Source organism: Polypterus senegalus, chromosome 1, assembly GCF_016835505.1.
Source record: "Polypterus senegalus isolate Bchr_013 chromosome 1, ASM1683550v1, whole genome shotgun sequence".
Lineage (NCBI taxonomy): Eukaryota > Metazoa > Chordata > Cladistia > Polypteriformes > Polypteridae > Polypterus > Polypterus senegalus.
Genome location: NC_053154.1, coordinates 85,227,383 through 85,239,438, shown reverse-complemented (window position 1 = coordinate 85,239,438; position 12,056 = coordinate 85,227,383). Strand labels below are relative to the sequence as shown.

Below are 12,056 nucleotides of genomic sequence, written 5' to 3'. Positions count from 1 at the left end.
ACAAATGATAAATATATCAGGTGAGAAAGCTACCTTCCGTTTTGCATGAGCCATTTCAAAACTATGATCTAAAATGTCCTGCAATATCAAGTTTAAGCCTGAAGATGATGTTAATCCATTTTCTTTTTGATATTCAGTGAAACTTGCATTTTTTGACAAAGGAGCACCCAAATCATGTCACATAACTTACGTGCTTTAGAAATTTAAAAATTATGTACTAAATTTTAATGGTAAAGAGAATCACCTTCAAAAATATCTTCCTTCACGATTAAAAAAAAAATATATATTGTCCTGTATTTAACTGGTACTAAAACAAAATTGTTTATTCTTAGAGATATGGTGATTATAATACAGCATAGTTAGATTACACTGCTGCATTTGTACTCACTTTATATCTTTATTTTCCTCACTGATTTTGATCAGCTCCACTGATGAATAGTTAAATATTTTTCTTTTTTCTTCTCAGTGTTTCCTTATCCAGTTCCACCCATTGAAGAGAATATTCTGGACGATACAAAGCCACTTTTGAAATCATGGGATGCAAAAAATGTAAGCACTGAGATAACCTTCTTCAACAACATCATGTATGTTTTGGAATTGTATGTAGTAAAATGCATTGGACTAACTTAAATACAACATAGTATGCAATACCAAGGAGTAAATTCTTAACCTATCTGTCTTCTTGTTTTGTTATACTTCAAGCTCTTAAGTGCACTGCTTATGAAGAAAAGCTAATTTCTTGACTGATGTATTAAAATAAAAACGGAGACATGACATTTTCTCAAAATACAGTAGAGTCTCGCTTATCCGACATAAACGGGCTGGCAGAACGTTGGATAAGCAAAAATTTTGGATAATGGGAGGTCTTAAGAAAAAGCCTATTAAATGTCTAACTTTGTTATAATTTTACACATTACAAACCTAATAATCATGTTTTACAACAAAACAACACAATAAATTAACTGAAAAAAAATGAACTTACAGTTACAGAATTGTCTGAAGTTAAATACAGTATGTACTGTACTTAAAAAGTTCAGCCCTGTGATGATTTAAAGACATTTTTGATCGTAGTCTGCTTTCCTGACGAGTGCCGTTGCTTCGCTGCCAAGTCTAGCCATCTTTGCGCATTATTATGTCAATTCCTGTAGCTTCTTCTTGTTGCTCAATGTAATTAATTGCAGTTTCTAGAGCCTTAACTCCGTTACTCATATAGTCAACATCCGTACGAGCGTATACTGTTTACTACAGCATTGTGACTGCATGTGTGTGTGTGTGTGTGTGTGTGTGTGTGTTTGTGCTGTGACATGCGAGTCCCCATCTTGCACACGAAAACACGAAGCTGAGTCTCAGTACTTTAGCAACACCAGCTTTATTCAGCTTGAAACAGCAACAGCGTGGTTAATTATTGTAGCGGGATCTGCCATTCTCCTATACACAGACACAGCAGTCAGGCAGGGTCGGGGGAAAGTAACACTGTGCCCTGCGCATTTACAGTATGATGTTCCTTGTATCACCCATCAACGGCTGGCACTTTTAGCATGTCCGCGATCTTTTCAGATTCGCTTTTATGTCGAACTGCTACAGAGCTGGGAGACTGCGATTGTTTTGGGACGCTCTTCCGTGTGTCGTCCCGTTGGGTGGAATCCCACAAGAGTTTAGAAACTCACTCACACCAGCCATAATTCTTTTCAAAGGTAAAGTGCAGGTTAATTTGCTTTATGTATTTTTACTTTATATTTTGTATTAATCATTTTTATATGAATAGTTTTGGGTTGAGGAACGAATCATCTGAATTTCCATTATTTCTTATGGGGAAATTCGCATTGATATACTGTACGAGTGCTTTGGGCTGTGAGCACATTTCCAGAATGAATTATGCTCGCAGACCGAGATTCTACTGTAATTAGCTGTGGTAGAGTTGGGAGCAACAAAAAAATAGACTACACTGACGCTCACAACTTGTAGTTCTCGTTGCCGATTGATGCGTTTTTTTGTTTTTTTTGCGGTGGGACGTCAAATAATACGGAATGTTGGATAAGCGAGAGTCTACTATATATTTATGGACACTGAATATCTTGTTTATATAAATGGTGTGATAGCTCACCTTTACCTTTCGAAATATATATTTCAGTTGCCCATGCTGTCCTCAAGACCAAAATCCTGTGAAGTACCTGGAATCAAGTAAGTTGATTTTGCTTTGCATAGTATAATATAATATACTAAATAGTATAATATATAAAGCTCAAAATCTTTGCTTGTATGTGTATGTGCATATATGTTATGTGGAAGAAATTTACGGGCACCCCCCGCCCCCACTGGTTGTCCCATATAGGCAATAAACACAGGCAGGAGAAAAGCATTCTTAATTATTATCCAAGTCTTGCAAGAGGTAACACCTACAGTGCAAGCAACTTATCAGCAAGTGTTACAAAAGAAAGGGGTGCCTTCTGCGCTATATTTATACTTCATTGATTAGATCACAACTCTGATGAGTTCATTACATAATCAGAAAAGTTTTAACATGATTGGTTACACCCAGTTGCTAACGGACATGAGAAATGTTGATACTTTAAATAACCAAAATTATCCTGTTCCACTAGGTTAATTGATAGTCCTGTCATCTTAGGGGTACGTGACTTTTAAAATGTGTCCAAAGGTTCACTACATGCAAAGTGTTTGTACATTCATTCCATTTCTAAAGGTCTGTGAGACAACTGGCTTTTCCTTTTTAGTCCAGCTGGGATCATCAACAGGAAACATAGCCTAAGCATTAAAATACAACACTGATTATGCCTTAAAATATGACTTTTTCTCTTAAGCTTTATATATTTTTGCTATACAATAACTAAAAATGCCTATATCATAGTCAATATTAAAATAGCACCTTTAGCCTTTAAGCATAAGTGCAGAAGATAAAAATGCATTACATTGTTTGAAACTCAGAACATGCTAGGTGCCCATCAGACCAGGGTTTAAATTCAACACTTAAAATTTTGACCTTGGGGGTTCCTTTGGGTTTTTTTTTTCTTTCCTTTGTATTTTTTGAAGGAGAAGGCTCAGATCAAGTGAAATACAAGAACAGACTGAATCCAGTCTAGCGGACAAGTGGACCGGAGCTTAAAATTACTTACCCATGCAACACTGGGTACTGCTTCTATAATAATATAATAATGACACAAAATAGCTGACAAAACATGTAATATGCATTAAATTGAAGATGTCCAGCATTTATGTTTGTTTTCTAATAACTGCTTCTAAATGTATCCCTTGATTTGTCACACAAGTTTGGAGGGTGGTTATAATCCAGTTGGAATAATGTAAATGATTTTGAAAATTGAGAAGATTATCATATTAGTGTGGATCAGTATAGAAAAATGACGTAACTATTCTGTATATTTCTCTATTTAAATATATTATTATTTGAAGGTGAGTGATTTCTTAAGAACAAATGCAGTTATTCAAATTACAGACAATTTAGTCCATCAAGGTTTTAACCTACTAAATGTATAATTCTAATATCTCATTTGGATATTTTTAAAACAAGCTAGGTTTTTACTTTCACCAAAAATTATTTTTTAAATATTTTACTTACCCCATGCAGTTTGTTGTGATTGTCGTGGAGATAACATTTCTGATAGAATGGTTGCCTATGATGGCCAACACTGGACAACAGCAGACAACATCAAGAATGTCCATGAAAAAATCTCACGTCTCATGTCATATAATCCACATGTTAAGTCATTCAGGTGTATACTTACATGTAAAACACTTGAATATGGTTAAGTAAATGCCTCTGAAAAATTAAAGTAGTTCACAAACAGGAAGCCCATTCATGTGGGATGACACTTTAATTGAAGACCCGCCTCTTCTCATTCATTGGTCAAGAATCCAGTCTTCAGTTCAAAAGCATGACCTTGCTTGAAGTGGCTTCTTGCTTGTGGACTACTTTTGAGAGGTATTTACTTAACAATGTTTTAGTAAAAAGGGCATACTGTACATTTTGCATTTAATGAGTGTATGGCTGGATGACATGGCATGAGTAATTTGAATTTTATTTTTTCATGGATTTTATCTATACTAATAAAAGGGAAAGCCCTCACTCACTTACTCACTCACTCATCACTAATTCTCCAACTTCCCGTGTGGGTGGAAGGCTGAAATTTGGCAGGTTCATTCCTTACAGCTTCCTTACAAAAGTTGGGCAGGTTTTATATCGAAATTCTACGCGTAATGGTCATAACTGGAAGCAGTTTTTCTCCATTTACTGTAATGGAGATGAGCTTCAACACCGTGGGGGCGGAGTTTCGTGTGACATCATCACGCCTCCCACGTAATCACGCAGTACATAGAAAACCAGGAAGACCTCAAAAAAGCGCTGAAGAAAACATGCATTATATAATTGAGAAGGCAGCGAAACAATAAGAAGCGAGCGAAAGTGACATATACAACCATATTCATGAGTTCTGCTACTGAAACAAAGCACATGTAAACCTACACTTTAAATTAAGTTCATAGACAGGCTGCGCTGGCGCTTGTAATTTAGTGCCTGCCCATATAAGGCCGTCCGTCAGCGCAATCCAATAGCAAACTGCCACTAAATATTCACGGGTGAAGGACTGTGCTTATGGAGAGGAAGATGAGATGGTCAGGGTGGTGTTTGACACAAACTCAGCTAAACTGCGAGAAAGTTTTAAGTGCCAGGACTAAGGTAACATTAAATACAGCCATGGACATAGCACGAGATGGCACCAGCACAGCTGGGAACCTTCGATGCATGTACACCGAGCGGCTCACGTGAACTGACGCAGTGCACAGATAAAAGCAACAGTTCCAAAGAGCGCTGAACAAAACCAATTACACAATTGAAAAGGCAGCAAAAATATGAAGCGCCTGATACATACAAGCATATTCATAAATCCAACTACTGCGGAAACAAAGCACACGTTGGAAAAGTCAATGTCCCGCTAAAGGAAGACAGTGTAAAAACCCGTGCATGCAGTGTGTCAGGTCTCAGATAAAGAAGAAGACGAGCTGTTTATTGATGCAGTAAGAAACGAATCGATGAATGAAACCTGTCATCTTTACAACGATTGACAAACACGGAATGTAACTTGAACACAACACATCCTACAAATACGAACCTGATTGAAAGAAATAATGATAATCAAATCCTTGATGACAGCAACACTCAGTAACACTCACAAAACAAATACTGTATATTGACAGTCATGTTACGCTATTTTTAAAATGTTCCCTTTTCTTTTCTAGCTTTTTAACACACTACTTCTCCGCTGCGATACGCTGGTATATATATATATATATATATATATCCCGATCTACATACTCAATAATGGATACTTTATTCGCCATCAATGATTGTTTTGGTAAAGCCATACTCAGTGTATTCATTAGATGAACGGTAAAAAGTAAGAGCGAGGGAGGATGACTTATTGAGGCATGCAGGCTGTAGCGCCAACTCTATCTGAATTGCGCGATCACATTTGAAAAATATATCTTTTCAAGTTCTATTTAGTCCATATGTGTCAAACTCAAGGGCAGCGGCCACATCCGCCCGGCGTAATTATATCCGCCCGCAGATCATTTTATATACTGTATTATTGTTATTAAAGCCCGGTATATGAAGCGCTGGTAACACAATAAACTACAGATCCCATAATGCAGCGCTTCAGCTGCCTTGCCAACACTTACCGCTAATCAAGTCTACCTTATGATGCTGCAAGTTATTGCGGCTAGCTCACACGATGCTGAAGAGAAAAGTTGATTCTGAAAATAGAGCCTTTAAAACCGATGGGAGGCTGAGTATATGTTTACTGAACCCGTGTGTCTCATTTGTGGAGCTAATGTGGCTGTAATTACAGAATTTAATCTAAGACGGCACTATGAGACAAAACATCAGGGTAACCTGAATGCAATGCAGAAGATACAGAAAGCAGAATAATTAAATAAGAATCTGACACTTCAGCGGACGCTTTACCCGCACAATCACAAAGTGATTTCAAGTGAAGCTGCTTTTATGGGAGACACAAATGCACCAGTGCACCTTGCCCCACTTTCCCTGTTGCCAAGTAATGTTAAACCAAGTCGCCACTACGGTGTTCCCAAATACGCACTTTGCTGATAAACTGAGCGCACTGAGTTTGCACGGCGCTTTGGTGACTTTGAAGAACAAAAAGTCCGCCTACATGCGCTCGAACCTTGTGCATGTTTGGTAGCACATATCTGTGTGAGAAGCTCTTCTCAGTGATAAAGACTAACAAAACAGCACACAGGAGTCGCCTCACTGATGAGCACCTGCAATCCATCCTGAGAATCTCCACAACACAGAACCTCACACCAAACAGAAACGAACCTGTGGCCAAAAAGATGCCAGGCGCCCAGCTCTAAAATGACATATGAGCAAAGACAACTGAATGATTTGATTTGTTATTGCTGAAAGGAACGCATTTTATTTATATTTCCAGGTTTTGTTATGCAGCATGTTCATATTTGAATTTGTATAATTTTGACAGGATATATTTTTATGGAGAGCAAAATCTTTTGGGATATTTAAAATCTAAGTTTATTTTTATATAAAATTACATAAGAGTAAAGAAATTTGAATGTTTGTTCTTTTAACGCTTACTTTATTTCTAACTTGTATAATTTAGACAGGATATATTTTATGGAGAGCAAAATATTATAAGTTGTTTAAGGTTTGAGTTGATTTATTCACTAATAATATTCCTGTCTGTTTTACCATTCCTACCAAAGATATTTCTGTCGACTAAATAAAAATTCCTTCTATTTAAAATTTAAATAGAACTTGAACAAATACTATAGTTCATAATATCCACGCAGACTTGCACGTAAGAGCGGGAGTCATCCGTTTTAACAAGCAGCGTATTGCACTGATACGAAATAGCTGTGTGTGTATATATGTAGATATGTATGTATATGTATATATATGTTTATATATGTGTGTGTGTATGTATATATATATATATATGTATGTATATATGTGTATATGTATAGATATGTATATATATATGTTTATGTGTGTGTGTGTGTATATATATATATATATATATATATATATATATATATATAACAACAACACTCATCACTCACAACAGTGACAAAACAATTACATTGACAATCATGTTACGTTATTTTCAAAATGTTTCCTTTTCTTTTTCATTGCTTCTTTAACACACTACTTCTCTGCTGCGAAGCGCGGATATTTTGCTAGTAATATTATATTAAACAATCGTTGAAGGTTAGAATGTGTCTGCCTTTAATAAATCCTGTTTGGTCTTGTGATGTATTAGAAGGAATTATTTTCTCAGTCCTTCAGGCTAGAACTTTGGAGAGTATCTTAACATCGTTATTCAAAAGAGAGATTGGTCTGTATGAAGCACATTGTAGTATGTCTTTGTTCTTATTAGGAAAGATAGTAATTAATGCTTGGTGAAAAGTTTGAGATTTTTTTGTCTTTAGCTTCTGTAAACATTGCTAATAATAGTGGAACTAACTTATTTGAGAGTTTTTTTTTTTTGTTTTTTATAAAATTCCACAGAGTAGCCATAAGGGCCAGCTGTGTTCCCACTTTGAAGTGAGTGTATAGCATCTAGTAATTCTGAAAGTATCAGAGGTTTATCCAGTTCCGCAGCACTACCTATCTAGTATCTACCTGTGGTACCTCTAATGAATCAAGAAACTCATTAGATTATGTCTTATCTTCTTTAAACTGAGTATAATATAAGGATTTATAGTACTCTTTAAATTTGTGAGTTATATTTTTATGATCAGTAATTTTATCTCCATCTGTGTTGTTAATTGCTGTTACTTCATTACGGACTTTCTGCTTATGGATTTGTTGGGCTGAGATATTATTGGCCTTTTCTCTGTGTTCATAATAATGATGTCGCGATTTAAAGATGAGCTGTTTCAATTTCTTTAGCAGTCAAGTGGTTAAATTGTGATTGCAAAGACCTCTGAGGAAGCGTCTGTCTCTGTACAGTTCTCATCAGCTAATGACATGGGTTTAAGACACCAGCTTTGAGATGAGTGTGTAGGATGTAGTGATTTAAGCTCCATGATGAGAGGGGCATGGTCAGAGATTACAATAGCATTGTACTTACAAGATATGCCAGTGGTCAAAAAATTATTGTCTTTGAAGAAATAAAATAGAAAGACAGCAGCTTGCTCTTCGCAAAGTCCTGGTCCTCTGACATGCAAGAGAAGGAGTATGACTAGAGCAAGAGCAAAATGAATCTCCCAGCAGCAGTGTTAAAACTGAGATATCTTGTGATGGTACATGGATGTTTTTGGTATTGTTTGTTGTTTGCCAGTGTTGCTCACCATAGACTCACATTCACTAAGAAATGTTTTCATCTATGGGCTCTGTGAAAAAAAGATGGAAAAATTTTCTTAGCCATTGCTACAAACCACTTGGGGTAACATATAAAAAATATAATTTTTGGGTGGAGTATTCCTTTAAAGGACACAATAGTGTGTTCGGAATTATAAAGATGAAGGAAGGTAATTTTGAAAGTCAGATTTTTTTTTTTTTAATTAACTGATGTTTAGTTGTTTGACAGATTTTTGTTTTGTTTATTACTTCAAATTTCTAGTAAGATATTGCTGGAGAGATCAATGATTTACTGTTATCTGAATGTTTGCGTTTTGAAGTTACCACTAATTTTACTACATTTTTTTTCTCATTTTTCTGCAGTATTTTCCCATCTCCAGACCAGCAGCCTAGCAGTCCCCATATCCCATCTGCCTTAAACACAGGGGGTTCTTTACCAGACCTCACTAGCCTACATTTCCCATCACCTCTTCCAACTCCCCTGGATGCGGATGAGCCTTCTTTTCCTAACCTGAGTGGTGGAAGCAGTACAGGAAACTTAGCAAGCACTTTGACCCACCTAGGTATTGGCATGAACAACACTTTTAGTTCACAAGGTAAGATTTAATTTAAGAATCAAGGTGTCTTGTGTATGATAATGTCCTTTTCTTTTCAATAATCATAATATACAGTAGAGGTCCACTTGCTAAAGTGATTAATTATAGATGATTGTAGCAGATTTCTTATATTAACAGCACAATGTTCTTTATGTATTTTGATCAAAGATTTGTCACTTATGAGTAGAATATGTCTGAAGCTTGAATCATTTATTAAGTTTCAAAATTCTTTATGCTAAAACTGTTTTCTTTCAAAGACTGTATATTCAAATGTTGAATTAAAATTCTGGGAGAGTACATGCATAGTACCTCTGAGGAACATGCAACTTCTTGTTGTCAAATTAATTACTTTCATACATTCTTTAAATTGGTATTTCTTAATCTGTGGGTCACCCCATGCTACTCTATCTGCACACTTGAAACAAGAGAAACAAGACCACCCCACATAGATTGTGTACCACATTAACCCCTTGTTGCCTAAATTTATTTACAATTATTTCAAAAAAGAAACTATTTGTGTTTTTTCTGTCACATGGATGCTAAATTAAGCGGAGACTGTTAATTTGAATATAACACACAAGCAATCAATAAGCTGATATGCATTTTTATCTTAGTACAACTTACCTCAAATTTGGACAATTTCTCAAAATTAGCAGCCAAAACCCACGTGCACGGCTACGCCAATACTTCACTTCTATAAGAGAGACGTAGTTTCCACTATGACTGCTAGATGGTGTGACTGGTGCTTCCAATACGATCCTTGGTATGTATCGAATATCCATCCATTTTCTAACCCGCTGAATCCGAATAGGGTCACGGGGGTCTGCTGGAGCCAATCCCAGCCAACACAGGGCACAAGGCAGGAACCAATCCTGGGCAGGGTGCCAACCCACCGCAGGACACACACAAACACACCCACACACCAAGCACACACTAGGGCCAATTTAGAATCGCCAATCCGCCTAACCTGCATGTCTTTGGATTGTGGGAGGAAACCGGAGCGCCCGGAGGAAACCCACGCAGACATCGGGAGAACATGCAAACTCCACGCAGGGAGGACCCGGGAAGCGAACCTGTATCGAATATGCATTCACTCGCATTGGCGGGATACATATGCCACCTCGGTGCTGCATTCAGGCCGGAAGCAGATTGATGCAAGTTCACGACAATTGACTACAAGGGGTTAAGAAAATGCACAAAGAAAGTAGACAACACTTTGAGTACTGTGTTTCATCATCCAGAGGCCAAAATGGTTGAGAACCACTGTTTTAGACCATCAAACTGATTTTAAACAAAAAATTAATTTTCAGTACTGGTAAGAAATCCCAACTTAAATAACTACCACTGAAAGAAAAATTTTAAATGTACTTTTCCAACTTTATACTTGACACAGGAGTAAACTTTGGCTGATTAGAATAAGGACAAACATGCCAGTACTTCTATGCAAGTGTTAAGTAAACCGCTTTTTGAAAACACCAATACACAAAACACGTTATAACATCTCAGTCGTTATAGCCCACTACATCACCATCACCCATCCTCCGCCACCCAACATGTTACATCAGCACTGTAGCTGCGTCAGGGTCATCCATCAGAGATTAGACTGCTAGTTTTATCTGGCCTTAGGGCTAACTGTATTGCTATGAATCTTTTGATCTACTTGAAGTTTTTCTTCCTAACTTTAACAGTGTGTTTCTACGATTGACTTACCAATGTTTCATATATTTCAACTTTTGTGTAAGCAACTGTTCATAACGATATCTGATAAATAATGATGAAAACCTATAATTGTACAAAAAGCAGCCTGTTTAAATGATAGGTGTAATTGATATTCATCCAAAAATACTATCACTGAAAATAATGTACAAAATTATCTCAAAAATTATGTAATGTTACATATCATCATAAGCCTGATTTGAGACATTCTGAATTATCAATAAAATATTATCTATTCAGATCTAATAGACATTAAAACGTATTTGAAATTCAGAATGTCTTGAATTAGACATCACTAAACAAGATGGAGTGCGGCACGGTGGTGCAGTGGTAGCGCCGCTGCCTCGCAGTTAGGAGACCCGGGTTCGCTTCCCGGTGTCTCCCCGTGTCTGCATGTGTTTCCTCCGGGCGCTCCAGTTTCCTCCCACAATCCAAAGACATGCATGTTAGGTGTATTGGTGATTCTAAATTGGCCCTAGCTTGGTGTTTGTGTGTGTCCTGTGGTGGGTTGGCACCCTGTGCAGGATTGGTTCCTGCCTTGTGCTCTGTGTTGGCTGGGATTGGCTCCAACAGACCCCCGTGACCCTGTGTTCGGATTCAGCGGGTTAGAAAATGGATGGATGGATGGATAAACAAGATGGTTTTAAACAACTGTGATCTTTAAACTTTAATAGAATAGTTTTAATAACTAGCCTGTGATCATCAGCCTTTCGTATTTCTTTCCATCTAATTTCGGAAAACATTTGAGTCCTTTTATATTATACTTTATACACTTTAACATAAAATGTAATGATAAAAACATAATTTAAAAATTGCAGATGTTTACGCTTTCTTCCTATTCATTGCCTCCTGATGATAAACTGGATTTTTCTTTTCTATTTTTATTAGAAGAAATTTCACAAATAAAAATTAGTTGAAGGAAATAAAACGTATTTTTTGTAAAAAGCTTAGGTCCTGATTTAAATTCTCTCTTTATTAAGAATAGGCTCCTTATTTTTCATTTTTTAGATTTAACACTAGAATTGCCAGAGTCTACGAAAAAACTCGTAAATCTGTCCCACCTTAAATCGCTTCTTAAAACCATTCTCACCTCTCTGCCAGCGTCTTTTGTTAATCTAAATGTGCTGATAAAAGAAAAGCTGCAAGTAGCCAGCTATTCCATCCCCCCATCGACTTAGAATGTGCACTTCTTTCTTTATTAAGAATAGGCTCCTTATTTTTCATTTTTTAGATTTAACACTAGAATTGCCAGAGTCTACGAAAAAACTCGTAAATCTGTCCCACCTTAAATCGCTTCTTAAAACCATTCTCACCTCTCTGCCAGCGTCTTTTGTTAATCTAAATGTGCTGATAAAAGAAAAGCTGCAAGTAGC

At 36.7% G+C, this 12,056-nt stretch overlaps 1 protein-coding gene across 3 annotated transcripts in view; it reads left to right on the top strand.

Annotated features, from left to right (window-relative positions):
• LOC120528501 (CREB-regulated transcription coactivator 2) overlaps positions 1-12,056 on the top strand; it is a 269,051-nt gene that overhangs the window by 181,401 nt on the left and 75,594 nt on the right. For all 3 annotated transcript variants that reach the window (XM_039752689.1, XM_039752695.1, XM_039752681.1), the window contains 3 exons: positions 467-549; positions 2,132-2,181; positions 8,735-8,967. In XM_039752689.1, coding sequence (XP_039608623.1) covers positions 467-549; positions 2,132-2,181; positions 8,735-8,967 — 366 coding nt within the window. The remainder of the gene's footprint in view (positions 1-466; positions 550-2,131; positions 2,182-8,734; positions 8,968-12,056) is intronic.